Here is a 23,008-nt window from a genome sequence, read left to right as displayed (position 1 = left end):
TGAAAAATAAAGATAAACTGTGGTATTTCATTCCAAACTTTATTTTACAAAATGTTGGGGGTATTGAATTCTTACTAAAATGCATTTTTGGCATTGATAAAATCCCTTTTCAGCTATTTAACTTTCATAGACAGGCTCTTTTATGTTGGCTTCTTATGTTTAAACACAATTTTTCACCCCACAAACATTTGATTTGGAATAATATAGACTTAATGTATAAGAACAAGTCAATATTCTATCCCAAATGGGTCCAAAACAATATTTTATTGATCTCCCAGTTGATTAATGATAACGGTCACTTACTTACATACTTCAGAATTCTTAAGGAAGTTTAATATTCCAATAATTGCACGAGAAAATAGCATAGTATTTGATGCTATACCCATGGGTTATGTAAGAGTGCTGCAGGGTAGTAATGTATCTAATGACCAGTCAACATTTAGAAACAGATGTTTTATTAAATGACATTGACATATAGGATTAAAAGTGCAATAATAGATAGTTTAGACATTTGATATATTGCCCCCCAGCTGCTTGCTGCAAACATTATTGGAATAACCACTTTGGGAATATCAATTGGAATTCGATTTGGACCTATTATAATAAATACGTTGTTAATAATAAAGTAAATGAAGTATATTTCAAAATTGTCCATTGCATATACCCAACTAATAACATTTTTAAGAAATATAAATCTGATCTTTCTGAATCCTGCATATTTTGTGGTGTCTTCACAGACACAATTGCACGTTTGTTTTGTGAAAGGTTTTGTGTCAGATTGTTCTGGATTGATGTGGAGGATGTATTTCATGTATTGTGTGGCTCTAGGATAAAATTACAAAATAGAGATATCATTTTTTACTTTAAAGGTAATGATTTTGATAAATGCCATGTTTTCATTTTGAATCTTTTAATTTTATATGGAAAATGTTATATTCGTAATTGTAAATGGTCTGAAAGAAAACCGAATATTCACCAATTAAAAGATGACAATGAAATTATATTTTGAAACTTGAAACGGACTGACAAATTAGAAAGCCATCCGGACTCTGAACATTTACAATGCCTTACAACCTCTCTAATGTAAATCTCATGTGCCCCTTTTTTCATGTATGTATGTGTTCATTTAATGTTTTCAGTGTGTTTTTGTATTTGTACTTGAATAATAAAGTATTTTGAACGGAAAAAAAGAGTTTTGGAGCTAGGAACAAGCTTCTGCGCAAGACCGGACGAGTCGGTCTGGAAAGATGGTGCGTCCATTTCGCGCTCTCGCTTGCCTCACTGTGCCACTGAGCACTTTTCATAGAAATAAATGGGGACGCAATCTTGGAATAAAAATCTAGCTGTGTCTATTAATATATAAGTCTATGTAGGGGACCGCTTAATCTGCAATTCATTGTTGCTAGCTTTAATCACTAACTAGGCTAATAAGAGAAGACTTATTAAAACTTTGTATGCCAACGAACACCAATAACTATAACTAATTTGACAAAGGTGACTTCAAGTGTTTATACTCATCCTGATGTTGTGATTGGTTGACAATATATCAACTATCACGTTGTGTGTATTCCTTGCATCAAAATCATTCTTAAAAACAGCAAAAGTATCTTCGGGGACTCATGTTTTCAAAATAGGCGCTCTCCTTCCTGTTAAAAGACAGACAGTCCGTCTGTCCAATCAGGAGGGTCCGTCATCTGCTAGATAGGCCCTACCTTTTCTGTAAGAAGTTAATGTCGTTGTGCTTCATGATTTGTCGTTGTGCTTTATGATTTGTTGTTGTGTTTTCCTATTTGCTGTTGTGCTTCATGATTTGTGGTTGTGCTTCATGATTTTCCATTGTGCTTTATGATTTGTTGTTGTGTTTTCCTATTTGCCGTTGTGATTTGCACTTCAGGGCCACTGTAAATAAGCCCCACTCAAGTGTTGAGCATTACATTAGCTGCTGGGTCTGTAAAGATCTTGGGACAAAGCCACTTTTTTGTTCTAAAACCGGGCTATAAGCCGCTTCGAAATATAAGCTGTACAACCTCAAGAAAACGGTAAAATCGGGGTACACGCCGCGGCTTTATTTTCGAAAATTACGGTATATATGTCAGGCAGGGTTAACTCTAGTATATAATTGTTTCTCAGGCAGGGTTGATTATAGTGTATATATATGTATGTCAGGGAGGGTCAACTTTAGTATATATTAGAGCTGTCAAACGATTTAAATATTTAATCGCGATTAATCGCATTAATGTCATAGTTAACTCGCGATTAATCTCAATTAATCGCACATTTGTATCTATTTTAAATGTCCCTTGATTTCTTTTTCATCCATTCTTTTTTCAAATTGTAATGCTCTTATCGACATGGAAAAGTGGTTCGGATTGCTTCGTGCAAATGTTTTTTTTTAAATTGAAAACAACATTGCAATCGCCTGGCTTTGACGAGCAGGCGGAGAATTCGCATCAGCTGTGTGCTTGGCTGTGTGCCATCAAAATTATATTTTCGACTCCACGACATGCTGCGATGATAGCTCATTCCCTCCGGCTCAGTTCACAACGACAGAACACACTGATCACTTTGGTCTTGTCAATGGAACCATTTGGCAACCTTTTAAAAGTAAACTTTGCATTCAGAATCTTATTGGCATCCATTTCGGCGTCTGGCGCTGGCAATCAACTCAAAACATAACGTTAGCCTACTACCAGAGAATGTCTAATATCCGTAAACGGGCTCTGCTACGACTGTTTAGCCGGCCCGCAAGCCCAAACAAGTGGGTGTGGCGTGCCTGTTGTTTTGTTTTCGGTCTAGCTAGATCCGGTGTGGTATTGTAGTTTTTCTAACGTCAGTGGTTGTTGCAACAGAATGTGAAAATGTGTGTTTGCTAGGTCAAAAAGAGCGTTAATCGCGCGATAAAAAAATGTACGCCGTTAATTTGGGTTTGCGTTAACGCCGTTAATAACGCGTTAAACTGACAGCACTAGTATATATACATATGTCAGGCAGGGTTAACTCTTGTATATATATGTACGAAAGTCCTTCAAAATAAGGGTCCTTTCAAATTGTGCCTGAGAAGGAAAGTTATGCTGGTGTATGTCAGGCAGGGTAAACTCTAGTATATATATGTGGAGGATATATTATATGATTTTTATACCTTTCCTTAAACTTCTACTAATCTAATTGCATGCTTTCTCTTGTTGATCCTCCCTGCTGGTGGCTGTGGTGTGCAGGTGTTGGTGGTTCAGGGGAAGGAGCCTCCATGCTTCTTGCAGCTCTTCCAGGGAGGTCTGGTCATCCACAAGGGGAGCAGGGAAGACAATACCAACAACATAGGTATTGTAATTTAACTTAGATTTTGATTTGATGTCTTTTTGACAAATGCATATCCTATTCTGTTTGTACTGTGGTGTACTGTACTGCTTTGAAACTGAATCCTTCTGAAAATGGATTGTAAAGCCAACACCTAGTGAAATACACACACACACTTATATTGCAAAATACCACAACGTAATGTAACATGCTTTGCCAGTGCTCTGGTGCGCCTTCAAACTTCAGCCTTAAGGGGCAGTGAAGCTGCATTCATTTTCTCATTGGAACGTCAGTGGGACTAGTACAGTGCTCTTTGGCGGTTAATGCTAGCTCAGTGCCCATTGTTGGCGGCAAAGGCATTGTTGGGCATGTTTATTTCTTACAAACCGCTCCTCTAAACAACTGGATACTCTGGTTCTCAAGATAATCAAGATACAGCCACACAGACAGAGATTCCTGTTTCTGTAGTTTAGTCAGCTGTAAAACTTATTTCTGTGGTTTTGGTCAGCTCCAACCATTCATATTCCTAAATAATGTATTGCTTTTTAACACATTCACAAATAATCGTAATAAATTAACTTTTTATTGTGTGTGAGATTTAAATTATGTTGTAGAAAGGAAATAAACAAGTTTGCCAAAGATTACGGTCAACTTCCTAATGTGGTAATTTATAATATCTCAAAAATACATTTATCTTAATTATCATTTACATTTATTCATTTAGCAGATGCTTTTATCCAAAGCGACTTCCAAGAGAGAGATCTCCTATCTCTGACGTCTAGAGACAATTCCTTGGACTTTGTGGTTTGGTTTGTGTTCTGACATGCACTGTTAACTGTGGGACCTTATATAGACAGGTGTGTGCCTTACCAAATCATGTCCAATCAACTAAATTTACCACAGGTGGAATAGAATCAAGTTGTAGAAACATCTCAAGGTTGATAAGTGGAAACAGGATGCACCTGAGCTCAATTTTGAGTGTCATGGCAAAGGCTGTAACAAAGTTGTTAACTATACTAAATGGAAAGAATAGGCCAATTGATCCGAAGAAATTAGATGGGAACAAGAGGTAGCAGTAGTACTGAGTTGCAACATGTATTATTATTTTTTCACTTGAAGTCAAAGCAACGGTCTTACATGCATTGATAGAACAATCTCCCACATATATTAATACAATCAATTACTTTCTGGGTGCACCCTTTGACTCTAATAACATCCGCAATTACAAATTGGATCACATAGACAAAAAATTAATATTCATAAATGTTGGTTCCAGCTAAATTCGGTTATAAAAAAAGAAAATAAATCACCACCAATGGTGATGCTAGAATCAGTCTGTTACCAGTCCAATATGAAATAAGGGAATAGTTTGTCCTCAAGATGAAGGTTCCAAATCTTCCAGTTTAATCCTCGTGGGCTGGATTGCCATCCAATTCAAAGTATCCCAACAAAAAACCTGGCCTAGATGTGTAGCAAGGCCAGAGTATACAAATTAATTTAAATTTTGCAATAAATGTTGTCTTCCTTCAAACAAAATATCAAAACACATCTACCTTTAACCATTTTAGCCAGGGCGAAACTTGTAACACAATAGCCTGTGCTAACCAACATTATATCGGCAATGAGCTATGCGCAAAAGCCATGTCTCCATGAGATATGGAAAAATAAATAAAAGCTAGCGCCTACTTTGAGCTGGGATTTTAGAAATTTGACCCTCATATAACATTCTGAGCTGACATACAACATTTCACAACTAAACCTTGTATTACATTTTAAAGGGGTGATTGATAGCAAAACTGATTTTATCTTGTCATAGTTGAAAAATGACAGTTTGGTGTGTAAAATAGACAACCATTGAACCTCAAAGTCCATTAAAACCTCTTTCCTATCCAAATTTCACTTCTCACCACTATTTTGGAAAGGCAACCCACAAACGCAAGCTTTTGAAACAGTGAAACTTGTGACGTCACAAGTTGCAACATCAACTTTGTCACGCCCCAACATTTACATTTACCCGTCCTCTGGTTTTCTGGTCCAGGAACATAAACGGAGGTCCAACACTTTTTAGCTAGCTGTGCGCTGCTCTGTTCCACAGGAATTACAAGAAAGTTAAAAGGTTTTCAAGATATTGAAAATGGACTACTGTCGTAAAAGCAGTGTTTTGCCAGCTGTACCGGGAATCCTGAAACTTTTCAGTCTTCCCAAGGAACCAAACACTTGACGGGCTGTGATGTTTGTCTATGAGAAAGATCCCTGTGCAGTTTGACCCTCAATTACACATTTGCTTGAACCATTTCACCGAGAACAGTTTTGAAAACCTGTGACAATGTAAAGCAGGATTTGCTATGAAGCTGTTGCTGAAAAGAGGTGCTGTTCCGACTTTATGTTCATCAGAGCTGCAAGCTGTAGTATGATGTTGTCGCTAACAGTTATTAGCAATGCTTACGTATCCTGCCTGTAACTATCTAGCATGGGTAGAATGTGTGATAATTTAGCCTAGTTGATTGGCAATGGGGCTAACGTTATTTCATGTTCCTGACAGTTTTATTCAAATAAATAACCTGTGTTGTCATGTAAATCTACAATTCAAGATGCATGTTTGTCCAGATCTATTTTTCAACAAGATAGCTAGAGCCAACTGAAGCTGAGTTGAATCACGATAGTTTGTTTGCTAAGCTGTAATGCTAACGTTACCCACCTAAGTCTATACTGTTTGCTTCGACAACAGAAGTGGAAAAAACTAACATAATCATTTGAAATTATATCTAGTCAATCTGTTGAAACCAGTGTTGTGTAGACACAATAGCTTTATTTGTACGTTTTTATTTCAAGTCTCCACATTCGTTGTTTCAGTGAGTGCTGTTTGGCCGTGTTGCGTCTTTGTTCCGCAGCTTCACTCGTTGCAGACTAACCAATCAGCGTGCAGCTCGTGTATATATTCATGAGCATACCATAAAAGGAGAAGGGTTAGGGTTAACCTTTTGTTTCATTCTGGGGCTATTTCACAGGATACATCAGGGCTCATAGAACAGCACCCGGGTCATTTTCAGCCCAACCAATGTAGTATGTAAGCTATTATCATTATTTGTTAAATGTAGCTATTATGTAGTTATAAGCATTTTGCTGTATTTGGACAGCCTGACATAATTTTTTTATTCCAAGATGCATAGCTCACACCAAAATCATGTCTCAATAAACTGGCTAGCTCGCTCCACCAAAACGTACGTTGTTATGATTACTCAAATTTTTATTTCATGACACATCGAAAATGTTGCAAATTGCAGTAGGGCCTACAGCTGAACTTGAACTGATGTTTCGACTGAACGGCAATAACAAGGAACGTCACAAGTCACTGGTTAACTAGCTAGCAAGATTACATACAATCCATTCGCTAAAGTTGACAATACAACACATGGATTTTTAATAGTATTCCTCACTTGTTGACAAATTGCCGTGTTTGTCTTCCTTAATGGGTGTGCTAAGCAACGATTAAGATATTTGTGGTGTTATTGCACTGGCTATTGGCTTCATATGTGCGCCCCTATTTAATCATGTATTTATTGTATAATGTAGAATAAATGGACATATCATTTTTGATATACCCGCCTCTGTAAAATACTTAAAGAACTATGTGACAGGGAGTAGGAAAACTTTACATCTTTACATCTTTCCTTCTCAACTCCACTAAAGTGCCCTGGGCAATTCACGCATTCATGAAAATGTTCTTATCTGGAATTCATTCTAGGCTAAGAACAGAATTTAAGGATTAACATTTTGCCTTTGCACGTTTCTCTTCTTCTTCCTTTCTTTTCCTCTATTTTTTTTTATTTTTTTATTTATTGTTTGCTGGGCAAATTTTTTGCGCCCCCCTCTGAGTGGTGCCCTAGGCAACCGCCTATACCGCATGTAGGAAAGACCGCCCCTGTAGAGGAGGGTGTAGAAGGTACAAACCCACGGCAGTTCTGTGTGACTATATTGAAAGAGATATTGGATTTGGAATACACGCCACGTCTGGACCGTGGTCATCGTTCACTGGTACGAAAACCCCGAAATGGAGAGAGGCCCAGAACGTTCATAATTTGCGGAGACGTGATGGATCGCATCCTCCGCGTTTCAAGTCAGAAGAAGAAGTTGTTTTACATGGAGAGGCTCGTGCACATCTTCCCCGACTTCGCTCCAGAAGTAGCTAAGAAACGAGCAGCGTTTACAGAGGCGGGGCGGCTCCTTACAAATGTCAAGGGTGTCAAATATGGTATCCGTTTTCCAGCTATATTCCGTATCACTGTCAGGGATGGGGAGAAATCCTTCACTGATCCTGAACTTGCCATATCTTACATAAAGGAGACCATTCTGCCATCATCATGATCAGGTACATTGTTATTAATGTGCATACCCTACCCGTTGGGAAATCCAACTTGGATTGCTCAGGTTAGACTTCTCTGAACGCGTTTTTGTACAATTCACATTTCAAAATGTTTCTATGGTTAGAATATTGACTTGGGCCCACACTGTGTTAAACTACAGGTTGTCCTGATTTGTTGTAGTTTTGTTTGCTCTTTCCTAACGGTTTAATTTGAATTTCTGCAGTATCTGTTAGGTTTAGGCTACAGAGTGTTATGCAGAAAGTCTCTCTATTTCAAAGAAGTTGTCATACTGCCTAAAGGCCGATTTATACTTCTCCGACTCCGTTACGGACAGACGCACGCACGGAGTCGAACGGATTGGTTGAATTTATACTTCTCCGACGGCTCTGCGTGCTGAAAGCAATTCACCGCCAGAACATTAGATTGCGCTGCACTGTGATGCTAGCTAGGTTATCGAAAAGTCGGAGCAAATTTACAAATTAGCCGTTTCATCATTTGGGTCAACCTAGGTTAAGTTAAGAGACCCAAGTTAGTGTGTGTGGGCATTTTGCTCTTGGGGATATGCACTTTGTTTGGAGTGGGGGGTGGTGGGTAAGTATTATTATTTTTCATTGAATGTTTTTTCTTTGTTATTTTATTTTTACCATGTTCATTTGTGGTTGCATTTAATTTTGAATATGACTTTTGCCTGAGTCGCAGAATCCATTTACATCAAGACAGATTGTCATGCCTGTTCAATATCATCTATATTGTTGAATATGGCTAACTCAAATACACCCAGTAGGGGGAGTGGGCAGTTAACTAAGTTTACCAAATGGAATGTGAAAGGACTTATCCAGCCTGTTAAACGCACCAAGGTCCTCGCTCATCTTAAGCTCTTGAAAACTGACATAGCTTTCCTCACAGAGGCACACATGCGTGGGTCTCACTATGTTGGCCTGAAGAGGATGGGTGGGACAGGTCTACCATTCAACTTTTCAGAGGAAGGCCAGGGGGGCTGGCATTTTGATTAGCAAATCAGTAAAATTTATATCATCTGAAACCATATCAGACCCCAATGGCCGTTTTGTTGTTGTGGTGGGTAAACTTTACGATCTATCTGTGACATTAGCCTGTGTGTATGCCCCAAATTGGGATGATTCTAAATTCATGACTTCCTGTCAACTAAACCATACTTAGACACTCATCAGCTTATATTGGCTGGTGACTGTAATTGGGGTGTGCTTGCCTTCGGCGAGCACAAACCATTGTTATCTCACATATATATTTATTATTATTTCTTTTCCCACCCCTAAGGATCCGGCAATATTTGGACTACATAGACAACGTAGGTGTCAAAAGTTTCGTCTTGCTAGCGATTGAGTTGCTTGTATTGGGATTTACGTTCTGTTGCACAGTTTAGGAGGTTACAACGTTTTTGTGGCGAAAAGTGCCTTTAGTCAACAAAGGGTAATCTGTGCTAACTACGTCACCACGTCAACACACGTTAGCAACGACGCATGGATACAACATGATAGAGACGTTCTAGCACGCAAATTGGAGCTTGGATTACGAGTGAAAAATACCACCCCCAAAAAATCCCAAACATTTGGCTTTGTTGAGAAAGCGATTTCGAGTGGAACTGCCATTTCGGATTTTTTATTTTGGTTGTTAAAGTCTTTGTAAATTGAGCAAGTGTGGGTCGCCCGTGAGACCACCTAGTCTTTTAGGCGGCAGCTATGCTAGAGTAGTATTTTCGTAGCTAATTTTGTAGTTAAATTTTACACGAAAAAACAGAAAGAGGGAAATGTTATGACGATATGACTATTGTGAAGACATCCAGGTGGTGAGATTTTAATGTAGGTTGCTGTAAAATTTTGATTTGTTTGATACGTGAGAGCCCCGTCCCCCCAATTACGTAATTTTATAGTTCAATTTTACACGAAAAAACTGAAAGATGGAAACGTTATGACAATATGACTATTGTGAAGACAGCCAGGTGGTTAGATATGTATACAGGTGGCTGTAAAAACTTTGATTTGTTTGCTACGTGAGAGGCCCGTCAGCCTCCATGGACAATTGGGGCAGCTGTTGTCGATCTGCGTCTGATGAGTATTTTCATAATTTCGTACCAGGGTCAATTATACATCAAAGGGAGAGCAGTGTTTTAAACATATGGCGATCGCGAAGACAGCCAGCGGGTCAGCATATTTTTGTGATTTGTGTAAAACTTGGAATTTGATTGAGACCGCGTCTTGTTTTGACGTTAGCCTCAGAGTCACAGACTCGGGAGACGTTCTAGCACGCAAATTGGAGCTTGGATTATGAGTGAAAAATACCACTCCCCAACATTCTCAACCATTGGACTTTGTTGAGAAAGCGATTTCGATTGGAACTGCAATCTCGGATTTTTGAGTTAGGTCGTGAAAGTCTTAGTAATTTGAGCGAGTGCGGGTAGCCCGTGAGACCGCCGTCTGTTAGGCAGCAGCCATGCTATAAAGCGTCATAGTAGTACTGTATTTACGTAATTTTATAGTTCAATTTTACACGAAAAAACAGAAAGATGGAAATGTTATGACAATATGATTATTGTGAAGACAGCCAGGTGGTTAGATTTGTATGCAGGTTGCCGTAAAAACTTTGATTTGTTTGCTACGTGAGAGGCCCGTCAGCCTCCATGGACGATTGCGGCAGCTGTTGTCAATCTTTCCATTGCTTCACAATCAAATCCGTTCCGATTTATCAGTAGGGAGATCCATAGCAATAGAATTCCACTCCACGTTTTCTAGAAAAACAGCATCACGCACGCAGATGCAACTCCCATAATCTTTGATCGACGCATCGTGCTCGTAGCTAGCACTTCAGACTTGACTGTTCCACAGACGAGATGGACATAAGGAGGGTTTTTTCGAGGAAGAGGAAAGTAAGTGAAAGTTGCCCAGTTTTCCCTTCAGTGGTCAAAGCACCCTTATCTTATGAGACATTCTCTGACTATAATAGCATTAGTTAAGTCACAAAGATCCTTCTGCAAACATTATGATTATTGTTAGCTAGATAAGCAAGCTTTTTACCTACATCTAGCCCTACGCAATACCATACTTTATTTACACATTACAAGTGGAACAGCATTTGTTGATTTCTTAATCTGGGTCTGAAATATGTTGTGCTTTTGGCCGTGTTAAGACCTAGGCGTCTGTTTCAGGCAGAAATAGATGACAAGTATGTTTTTTCCAAGTAGCCACAAAATAAATTGCTGGTGTTTTTTATTTATTGCCATAACAACCGTGAGCTAATCGCAGAGTTAACCTTAGCTTACATGCTAGTTTTTCTAACGACTGAAAAAAAGAAGAAAAATACCTTTTATTTCAGAATTGTCTTCCAATTTAAAAAAGGTTGCTCAACTTGTAATTTTGGCAATTCGCATAATTTTATTGCTACATGTTAGTCTGTAACATGAAGGCAAAACTGATTCAACCATTAAAACCATATACCCTCTGAAAGTTTATAACCTCAGGATGTTATCTAATGAGACGAGACACGTCCATTTCTTCATATTAGTATGCTGCCCATGCATTATAAATTCGGTATTGGTAAATGAAGTAGGCTATATGGCTGATACTTTTTTGGGCTGTGCCATTTAGGGAAACTGATTCAACCACTTAAAACATGTATTTTCTGAAAGCTTACATCCTAAGGATGTGATCTGTGAAAATGACTACAGGTTTGAACACAAATTTGATCATTTCTGAACTGTCCAGTCATGCTTAGGGAGATGCGATTTTTTTTATGTAGCCTACATAATAATTAGGCTACTAAACCTATAGAGGGTTTTCACCGACGTCACGTTCTGGTTGGTAACCCGGATGCGCGGCCATATTGGAAGCACTCGGTGTAAACAACTGAACGGAGTACAACCAAAGAACGTATATTCTATACTCTTTGGTACAACTGTAGCCATGTCTAAACGACCGAAATGGTCATCAAAACGCGTCCAAGATCCAAAGGCATATAGGGAAGGACTTGGACCACAAGAAAAGGGACGATATTTTGAGAAATTAGGAGGTGCAGATCCCTACCAGTTAGCTCCCTCTACTTGGATCCGTGACAACCCGGTGATTCTGCCTTCAGTTGGATATCCCGATATTGTTAACTAACGCTACCTGGTTTTCTCGCCGAACCCATACACATGCAGTAGTTTGATATGAATTATATTATGTCAATGTCAGCTTTACAGTAAAATAAGCGCACAGTAAAAACAATAAAAGCAGTAATTGTTTTGACTATTTACTATTAAAAAATATTATCATTACAATAGAAAATGTGTTTTGAGCCGCTAAAATAAACATTTCACAATACCTGACAAGAAATGTGCCGAACAAATCCGTATGTTGTCCAGATTTTTCCCTCATAGATCTTGGTTGAGCTTTGCCAACCACAAGCGCCTCCTTTCCTCTGACAATCTCTGGCATTCCTTTCCCTGGTTTTTAATAACTTTTGGAAGTCGATAATATACCAAATGTTTTTCACGATGTGTCCTATTTGTACAACCTGAAACACGGCAATAATTCACAATTTTCCTTGACGACGTTTGGGATATACTTCAGTCCCAATGCTTTGTTGTGATGCGGAGTGCCTCCAAGATGGCGACTTCTGGTCTGATGACGCGTCGGTGAAAACCCTCTATACCAATTGTGAATTGTATATGCTGATAACATTATTTACATCTCAGAAATCTTCATATGAAAAATCTACATTAAGCTTATTATTATCAATATGAAAGAATGCTCAATGCATCTCCATGTCTCCTGATATAGGTGGTAGAGATTGAGAGTGAGTCAGGGGCAGCATGCAGGGGCAGTGGAGACAGCTCTGTTGCTGAGGTGAGTGCTGAAAGGTGACAGGTAGTTGAAGATGTCCCATTGCTTATTGGGAAGTTTAGTTTTCAAAATATTTTAATGTCCAGCCCCTCAGTATATGTATAACAACTATGGTAAATAGTTGTGGTAAATGCACCAGAATGCGGGAAATTGCATCTACATTTTTTTTTTAATATAGGGGAGAAACCCCCAGACCCCCCCGCATAATGTGTCCCCCCCACTCTCAAAATGCTGCTGACGCCCATGGCTTCAGTACTGTCTTCAATGCCACGGCTATGGCTAAACTTTATTATGTCTTATTACACGGCTGTTTTTTAATGCTGTAGAATGCTCCATTCACTTGAATGGGGTTTCCCAACGTTCTGCCGTGAACAATCTTCTCATATTTGACCGTTGCTATGCACATTTGACCGTTGCTATGCACATTTGACCGCTGTCATGGACTCAGTCATCCTCACTAACTTTTACAGATGTACTATAGAGAGCATTCTGACTGGTTGTATTACAGTGTGGTATGGGAGCTGCACAGACAGGGACCGCAAGGCCCTACGAAGTGTGGTCCGTTCTGCTGAGTTCATCATCGGCAGGAAGCTCCCAGCCCTACAGGACACCTACCACACACATTGGCTAAGGAAAGCCGGCAGGATTCTAAGAGCCTGTTCCCACCCATCCTTCAGTCTCTTTACCCCGTTGCCTGGCAGGCGTTACCGCAGCATCCGGTCGCGCACACGCAGACTGGACAACAGTTTCTACCCAAGGGCCATCAGGCTTCTGAATGGACATTGATATGGACATTGATTCACTGCACACTAGTCACTATACATCAGTAACATTGCACTACTGTACCTCACTGTACCTCGCCACCAGGCTCCTGTATGGTCATTGACTTAGTCACTGATCTGCGAATTTGCACTATTGTACTGTACTCCACTTAGGTTAAAATAGGTCATAGGGTTGGAACAGGTTTTATATGCATTTAGGATTAGTATAGTGTACTATTTATTGTTATCTGTAATTTAGGAAGTTTTAGTATTAGGGTTAGTATAGTCAATTATTTATTGCTATCTGTATATTTAGGAAGTTTCACTTATTTAAGCTCAGCATAGATGTAAATTATGTTCTGTGTACTTATGTTATGTTATGCCAGGTGCTTGCGTTGTCTTGTCTTAAGAATTTCAGTGCCCAGTCTAACCTTGTGTTGTTCTGTGTACCTGACAAATAAAAGACTTGAACTGTCAAGGGAAGTGGCCTTTTTGCCTCGGATTCACGTCTTTTGTAGCACTCCGCAAGTAGTCTGGTAACTTTTCAACCCCAGCGTACTCTGTTGCTTAGCGACGTCAGCTGATTTGAAGCCTAAAGAATGTTCAAAGTCTATGAAGTTCAACGTCTTTGGCGAACTATTTCTCTGCTGATCAACAATACGAATGGTAACAAATACACTGTAAAAAGACACACTGTGTTAAGTTATTTTTGTTGGCAAGTAGCAGTGTAATAAGCGAAATAATGTATAGAACGCCGGTCATTATTGGGAACATAAGCCCCTTCAGGACGAAACAAAACCCCTCCGCTTCGCGTCGGGGTGCTGTTCGCCCTGTCGGGGCTTATTTTTCCGATAATGACCGGCGTTCTATACACTATCCCTTACAAAAGAAACATTCTCATTTCCGGCGCTTTCAAACAATCAGTGAAGTGTGGATAGCAATGGCAGCTAGCTTGGCTCTAGCAAACTGCTTTTGAATTAGCCATGTCCCCCTAAAATAATATCGAACTTATTTACGTTTTGGGGGGCTTATTTTCAGTTAGCATACAGTACAATTTGAATCACAATTCCATCTGAAATACTGCCAGTGATAACGTTGTTACAGTAGCTTGTTTCAAAGGGGGTTCCTTGTTTCAAAGAGTGTTCTTAATGAATTATGCAATATGAGTAGGCTAAATGCTTAAAAATATCACTAGAAGGGAAAACGGACCCACCTGCAACCGACGCAAGCAAGCACACCCTACAATTTACCCAGAAATTGTACCCTCTCTAGTTGTGTAATTAACCCCCTGTTGCATAGATCTTCCACTCGCACTGCCACTAAATCAAAAACAATGTAAATGATGAGACTTCCCCTTCCTTGCTTTGGGAGGCCCTTAAGGCCTACTTGAGGGGGCATATTATCTCCTACAGTGCATCTACCCGTAAAGCACGAATGGCCAGACAAACAGAACTTGCAGAGCTAATCTCGGAAGTAGACAAAGTCTATGCTAGTACCCCAACCCCAGAGCTTTATAAACAACGAATGATGTACCTGGCTGAATTTAATATGCTTTCTACTGGACAGGCGGAACGGGCTTTGATGAGATCTCAACATATGTCCTATGAGTATCGATAGAAACCAAGAAAAGCTCTTGCTTGTAGTGTAAGACTTACCTCTACTTCTTATTTCATTGATCAAATTGAATCTGAGTCAGGATTGTTATTGGACCCTAGGGATATCAAAAAACAGTTTTGTAATTTTTACTCTAATTTATATACATTTAGTCATTTGGCATACACATGTTCAAATACATCTGAACACCCCCACTGATCTGGGACTAATGGACACTTTCTTTGAGGGCCTAAATATCCCCACTGTGGAGGAGGAGTTCTTTAGATAGCCCTATCTCTTTACACAAAATTTACAATACTATTGCACGCATGCAAAGTGGAAAATGTCCAGGCCCGGACAGCTTTCCTACAGAATTTTATAAGAAGTTCTCAGCAAAACTTGGCCCCTTACTCAAAGCTGTGTTTGATGATAGTCTACACTCCCAGTGAGTTCCACCGACTTTACGCCATGCATCGATATCCCTTCTTCTAAAGAAACGCAAGGATCCCTACAGTTGTCCCTCCTACCGTCCAATAAGTCTTCTTAATGTCGATGTAAAGACATTGGCTAAGGTGCTGGCTCTCCGCCTTAAATCTTTTTTGCCCCTTATTGTCTCATCTGACCAAACTGGATTTATGGCGTGTATTTAATATCATTTACACTCCCTCCTCCAGCGTCCGGAGGCACTTTTAGCTTTGGATGCTGAGAAAGCGTTTAAACGTGTGGAGTGGAATGACTTGTTTTATGTTCTTAAGCGGTTTGAGTTTGGGGATACTTTTATTTCTTGGGTCAAACTGTTGTACACATCTCCTTTGGCCTCAAGTCAGGACTAATGACACGTATTCCTCATACTTCCCTCTTCAGCGTGGGACTAGACAGGGCTGTCCCCTGTCTCCACTGCTTTTTGCCTTGGTAATGGCAAATAATAAAGCATCTAGGATCAGGAAATTGTTTCTACAAAGGCCTAAAATACATGGCGGAATGGCTCTACCTAATTTTCAAATTTACTATTCGGCTGCCAATATCAAAAGCTTATTGTATCGGCGATGGGACGCATCCTCCCAGGATCTTCCTGGCTGGTTACAAATTGAATCTAGTTATTATAGTCCTGTTTCACTTTCAGCTCTTTTATGTTCATCCATTCCCTTACATTCACCTCAGACCTGTTTGAATCCTGTAGTGCGCCACCCTTTACAAATCTGGTCTCAGTTTCGGAAACGTTATGGGCTAGTCTCTATGTGAGTTTATTCTCCTATCACAGCCAACCACCTATTCCCACCCTCTCTCCAAGATAATACATTTACTTGTTGGCTTAGAAACGGAGTGGTGAATATAAAGATGTTATACAAAGATGCCATTTTCATGTCATTTGATCAGGTTAAACAGGAATTTTCTTTAACAGCACACAATTTTTTCAGATATTTACAAGTCAGACATTTCGTACAGAATCGCTTTACTCAATTTCCATTACCACCACCAAAGTCACCGCTTGATTCAATCATTCAAACCCCACCTGAGGTGAAGGGAGCTGTTTAAAGCTTTACACAATTATAATTGAATTGGAAGGTTCCTCAATGTCAATAATAAAAGAGAACTGGGAGAAGGATATGCATGGAGATATTTCTGAAGATCAATGGTCTAACATAGTTCAAAAAATTAACTCCTCTATTTGTGCAAGGCACAGTCTTATTCAGTTTAAGATTGTACATAGGCTTCATTCAGAAGGAAGAAGGATTTTATTTATTCGCCATGAATGTTTGCACAAACAAGGAATTTACTTTGGCAGGGACGTGCATACATTAAATATGTAGGAATATTGAAACTTGAATATGTGGACTAACTATACAAAAGGAGCAAAGTCTAGCTAATACTAAGGGGGGTCTAGCTAATACTAAGGGGAATACAAATAAAATATAAGTAGCCCTAATTTTCTATCAAACTTAAAAACACAGATAGTGCAAATGATACAATAGTGCAAATTGAAATGTGCAGGGTGTCATTGTGCAGATTGTGATTTAAAGTCAGTGTGAGTCCTTGGCATTGTTAAAGAGGCCAACAGCGGATGGGAAGAAACTGTTCTTGTGGTGTGAGGTTTTGGTCTTGATGGACCGCAGCCTTCTGCCGGAGTGGAGTAGCTGGAACATGGAGTGTCCAGGGTGGGAGGGGTCGGCCACAATCTTCCTCACTCGCTTCAGGGACCTCGAGGTGTGCAGATCCTCGAGGGAAGGCAGATTGCAGCCGATCACCTTCTCAGCAGTGCGGATGATACGCTGCAGTCTGCTCTTGTCCTTGGCAGTGGCAGCAGCGTACCAGATGGTGATAGAAGAAATGAGGATGGACTCAATGATGGCTGTGTAGAAGTGCACCATCATTGTCTTTGGCAGGTTGAATTTCTTCAGCTGCCGTAGGAAGTACATCCTCTGTTGTGCTTTTTTGGTGAGGGAGCTGATGTTCAGTTCCCACTTGAGGTCCTGGGAGAGGATGGCGCCCAAGAAGCGGAAGGACTCCACAGTGCTGACTGGGGAGTCACTCAGGGTGATGGGGGTGAGTGGGGCTGTGTTCTGCCTGAAGTCCACAACCATCTCCACTGTCTTAAGAGCATTGAGCTCTAAGTTGTTCTGGCTACACCAGGTCACCAGGTTGTCAGCTTCCCACCTGTAGTCAGACTCGTCCCCGTCAGAGATGAGCCCAATGAGGGTGGTGTCGTCCGCAAACTTCAAGAGTTTGACAGACGGATGACTCGAGGTGCAGCTGTTGGTGTACAGGGAGAAGAGCAGAGGAGAAAGGACGCAGCCCTGAGGAGATTCGGTGCTGATGGACCGGGAGTCAGAGACTTGTGTTCCCAGCTTAACGCACTGGAAGTCTGTGATCCACCTGCAGGTGGAGTCGGGCACGTTCAGCTGGGAGAGCTTGTCCTGGAGCAGGGCGGGGATGATGGTGTTGAAGGCAGAGCTGAAGTCCACAAACAGGATCCTGGTGTAGGATGCTGGGGAGTCCAGATGCTGTAGGGTGAAGTAGAGGACCATGTTAACGGCATCATCCACCGACCTGTTGGCTCTGTAAGCAAACTGCAGTGCTTGAGGGTGGCAGGAGAGACAGAGTCCGGCCCAGCTGCTTTGCAGGGGTCTGTCTCTTGGGTTCTGTCTCTCTTCATATGTCCAAGGTTAAACTGTCCAAAATCATCCCGGGAGTTAACTCTCTGTGACAGGTGTAAGCAAGCCCCTGCCCCTCTTTATCAAACATTTTAGTCTTGTTCTAGTCAACAGCATTCTGGTTCTCAATATTTGAGGTATACTCGGCAATCTCGGGATTAATTATTGATCCCTGTCCTTTCATTGGACTTTTTGGTGTACTGGCAGACGATCTCCCTCTGCAGAAGCCACAATTACATAGTATAGCCTATTCCTCCGTTTTAGCACGGCGACTCATTATTTTAAATTGGAAGAGTGACCACCCCCCTTCCTTTGGCAGATGGATCTGTGATGTCATGTTTTTTCTTAAGATTGAAAAAATTAGATACACTATAAATGGATCAATGGGGAAATTTGATGTGACATGGCGTCCATTCATTTTATATTTAGAACAGATGACAATGCACCTTGGCTCTGAATAAGATGTTATGTATTTCATTTACTTTATAGGTAACTAACCACTCTGGACCTTATTTTTTATTTTTTTTCTCCCTTGTATTTTTGTGGTGTTGTGTGTTTGTTTGCCTGTCCTAGTGTTGTGTGTGTACTGTCTTTGTGTTTGAAAAGCTAAATAAAAATACATTGAACAGAATATTATTATATAACACTATATAATATCATACTTTATGCAAAAATGCCCTTTAACCGTCCCTCCCCAGCTGCCTGGCGTGTGTTCAGTGTGCGTGGCGAGATGGTGGCAGAGGCCTGTCTGGTGGAGGTGGCTTGCTGTTGCTCCAGCCTGCGTTCTAGGGGCATCCTGGTGCTGCTTAACGCCCAGGAGAACCAGCTGTATCTGTGGCACGGCTGCAAGGCCCACACCAGAGCCAGAGAGGTGGGCCTCAAGGCTGTGGACAGACTGACTAAGGGGTAGGCGTTTATGTGGATGGATATGTTCATATAAGTAGAGATAGGACTTGTTAGTTATATAGTTCAACTATGTTTATATTCTGTATGGGTGTGTGTTTGTGTTGAACAGGTGTTCCCATGAACTTGGACTCAGCAGCAACAGCAATGTAAAGGTTGAGGAGATATTGGAAGGAGAAGAACCTGCAGAGTTTTGGAAAGCCTTGGGCCAGCAGGACAGGAAGGCCTATGACTGCATGCTGCAAGGTGCCCACCAGACACACAAATGCAAACTCAACAAGAGAAACAGTTCATATGGTTGTTTTTGATCTAACAGTAACACAAGAAAGTATTGCCGGTAATACTGTAAGGTAGATTGTGAAGTACAGGAACAATATATTAAAATGAGTTCAGGCAGCTCTAACTGCAGTATCATTAAGCTCTCTGCTTCTGAGATGTGAACACTTGGGAAAATGGCTACCATTATAAATTGTCACTATCACAACCATGACTATATAATTAAAGGTTATTGTTCAAAGTATATGACCCTGCTTACTCAGAGTTTGTGTATGCGTTGCAGATCCTGGCAAGTACAACTACACACCACGGCTGTTCTGCCTAAGTGCCAGCTCAGGGGTATTTGAGGGGGAAGAGCAGCTCAGCTCTGTCCGTGTGCCCGAGTCCGTCATGGCTTTTCCCTTCCTGCAGGAGAACCTCTACTCTGCACAGCAACCTGGTAAACCATTCTCTACTCTGAAAATCAGCCTGGTAAACAAACCTCCTCTGAACAGCAACCTGGTAAACATGCTCAGAAGGTTCCATATACTATGTCAAGTGTGCACTCTTAACCCTCATCCTACCAACATATTTAACACTCAAGGACTACTGACTAGGGTCCCTGGGGATCCCAAGAATAAAGTACTGTAACAAACAACCATCATAGAAAAATTGTAACTTATTTCTTCTTAAAACATTACTAGTTACATAATTAATTTTATCTGAGGGAAAAAAAGAAATTATTATTTGAGGAAAGGTACAATTAATTTGCACATTGTGTAAAGCGAAAATCAAGTTAGCTCTTGTGTTCAAATATAGCAATAATCTGACAGCAACCTAATGGAAAATTACGATATAACTAGGGTAAGGTAATGCATCTGTTGTTAATCCACATTTTCTCTAAGTAAGAAATATTATATTATCATCATACTGTATATTCTATACATTGTATTACAACACACAGGATTAATATTAAAAAGGAAAAACAAGATAAAGATGACACTTCATTAACCACTTTTGTCGATTCGTTTTTTCCCCAAGAAGCATGAATCTCATGTCTGCATTTACTGTATATGCTCCCTGCTTTTGTGTGCACCCGCACCTTTGCACTTAATTTGTATATTTTCTGTGTAGCCCAGAGACTAAAGGGGTTCCAAATGTTTAGTAGGGTTAGATAGTAAATAGCAACTAGACACAGAAGTGCATGTCTAAAACCAAGAAAACAATTTATACTGTACTTCGTACATCTCCTGTAATTAGAAAAATGTGTTTAAACTGAATAATATGACAGAAATGCTCAACTATTACTCTCTCAATCTCTATCCAACAACAAACATCCCCAAATTTGTCAAAACATGGAGCTATTGAAGAGTCTTTCAACCCCAATAATGCTCTCTGGATACCATTGATTGGATGGACAGCATGTCAGTTCATACTGCAAAAGCTTTGATTGGTTAGAAGACGTCCTCCGGAAATGGTCATCAATATCATGTATGTGCAGTGTTTCCCCTAGGATTTTTTTCAGGGGGGACAGTCGGGCCCCCACCCCTTGCCCCTCGGCTTGAAGCAACGGCCCTGGTGGATGTAGGTGGTATTGCATTTCGTGTTTGACTTCCGACTCTTCCGGTTGATTTTATTCTATTAACTCCAGTCAACATTTACAAAACTATCTCCCCCCAAAACATTTTTTAGATTCTCGAACCTGGCTCATACTACTAGCTTTTTCATAGCATAATTTTTCCTGATTTTTGTTTGAAACCAATCCGAAATGGGTAAACTAGCACCCCATTTATTTGCTTACGTCAATCAAAGTTGCCTGCAAATGTGCTCACGGATACTAACAGGGCACGAGCACAAAAGTTCACATTGGCCGATAGCCGATTTACATGGAGCTGAATGAGCCATAGACTTATATTGAATGAGGGAGACGAAACATCACACGCCATTGTGCTACAAAGTTTGTCCGCTAGCATGTTGTGCTAGCCACCTATTTATACAGAACCGCTCTTGACAGTCATTGGTTAAAACGAAGGCATGCAAATGTCCCATGGCTCTTGTTTCATTGGCTCCCTTGCATAGACCTTAAACGCGCATGCGTGTGAGTGCGTGTGTACGCTCTCTGACCCCTCTAACCTTGACCATATGATTGACATATTTTATGGCCTCTCTAGTAAGATAGTGGTCAGCCCAGGTCCCCTTGTTTACGTAAGCCAAGTGTTACCCAGAGTTCAGATTTGGGGGTAGGCCTCTCTTTGCACATAAAGCTAAACAGCATCATTTTATACAGAATAAAAGGTTACATATTCAATTTTTCCGACAGTTAGCCACTGCTTGCTTCACTTTTCTCCACAATAACTTAAAATAAACCTAAACCATGCAAATGAACGTAAAATCCAATACAAGCAACGCTTTCGGGACCAATTTAGATATCGAAATTGCGATTGTAGTGGAAAAATTGACAGACAAGTTAAGGTGGGGAAATAATAATAAATAATAAATATATGAGAGAGAATATAGGTTGTGCCTTGCCTTTCGGCAAGCATACCCAATAACAATATATATGTGATATAAAGTTGTGTCCTTGGGCGAGGCACTTCACCCTACTTGCCTTGGGGAGAATGTTCCTGTACTTACTGTAAGTCGCTCTGGGTAAGAGCGTCTGCTAAATGACTAAATGTAAATGTAAATGCTGAGAGTGAGCAGCACACCTAAATATTTAACTTTCTCTTGTCTGGCCCTCTCTGTGTAGCCATCTTCCTTCTGGACAACCACATGGAAGTGTACATGTGGCAGGGTCAGCAGCCAGAAGACACGGCATGTACTGGCTCCGCAAAGATCCGCTGGGACAACCAGAGGAAGTGTGCCATGGAGACTGTACTGCAGTACTGCAAAGGTTAGGACTCATCAGAAGGAGGACAACTAAAAGTAGTGATATGCTGGAGTAGACAGCAGTTTGTCAGTCCAAAAACATGGACCATTTATTACTTTTAGAAGATTGCTAAAAGGGATGACATTGGATGACAGTGGATTTGTTTGAAAATGTGTATATTAGAGTAATAAACAGAGAACTTGGTTAAGCACTTTTTTATGTTTTGGTTTTGTATCTCATGAATAGAATATGTAGGACAGTGTAAGGTGGTGGTTACCATCTTCAAAAAGGGGGACCGGAGGGTGTCCTCCGTTTATCATGAAGTTCATTCCAGTGTGCTGGAAAGGAGGGTCCAACTGATTTGTCGAACCGCGGATTCAGGAGGAACAATGCAGATTCCGTCCTGGCCGTGGAACAGTGGACAAACTCTTTACCCTTGCAGAGTTGTTTAGGCCATCTAGTCTACATGTGTTTTGTGGACTCAGAGAGGGCTTACGACCATGTCCCCCGGGGAACCCTGTGGGAGGAACTGCGGGAGTATGGGATACCGGGGCCTGTACTACAAGCTATCCGGTCCCTGTATAACCAAAGTGAGAGCTGTGTCAGCATTCTCGGCCCAAAAGTAAAACATGTTTCCAGTGGGTGTTGGATACCGCCAGTGTTGCCCTGGGGCAGAGTGCAGCCAAGTGTGAAGCGGCCGGAATGAGGGTCAGCACCTGCAAGTCTGAGGCTATGGTTGGAAAAAGGTGGAATGCTTCCTCTGGGTTTGGAGTGAGCTGTTCCAAGCAAAGGATTTGGGATCTTGTTCTAGTGTACTAGTGACGGGAGAAAGGCGTGGATCGGTGAGGCATCTGCAGTGATGCTGGCTTTGTACCATAGCTTTTGATTTACCAGTCGATTTACGTTCCAACCCTCACCTATGAGCTTTGGGTAGTGACCGAAAGAACGATATTGTGGATAC

At 40.7% G+C, this 23,008-nt stretch overlaps 1 protein-coding gene across 8 annotated transcripts in view; it reads left to right on the top strand.

The window, feature by feature from the left end:
* The window catches only part of svild (supervillin d), a 106,451-nt gene that overhangs the window by 70,926 nt on the left and 12,517 nt on the right, over positions 1–23,008 (top strand). For all 8 annotated transcript variants that reach the window (XM_047032330.1, XM_047032326.1, XM_047032327.1 and 5 more), the window contains 5 exons: positions 3,216–3,318; positions 18,719–18,926; positions 19,036–19,169; positions 19,483–19,638; positions 21,928–22,071. In XM_047032330.1, the coding sequence (XP_046888286.1) occupies positions 3,216–3,318; positions 18,719–18,926; positions 19,036–19,169; positions 19,483–19,638; positions 21,928–22,071 (745 nt within the window). The remainder of the gene's footprint in view (positions 1–3,215; positions 3,319–18,718; positions 18,927–19,035; positions 19,170–19,482; positions 19,639–21,927; positions 22,072–23,008) is intronic.

The sequence above is a fragment of the Hypomesus transpacificus genome, chromosome 13 (assembly GCF_021917145.1).
Source record: "Hypomesus transpacificus isolate Combined female chromosome 13, fHypTra1, whole genome shotgun sequence".
Classification (NCBI taxonomy): domain Eukaryota; kingdom Metazoa; phylum Chordata; class Actinopteri; order Osmeriformes; family Osmeridae; genus Hypomesus; species Hypomesus transpacificus.
Note: the sequence above shows the minus strand (reverse complement) of the source record. Positions and strands in the feature narration are given on the sequence as shown.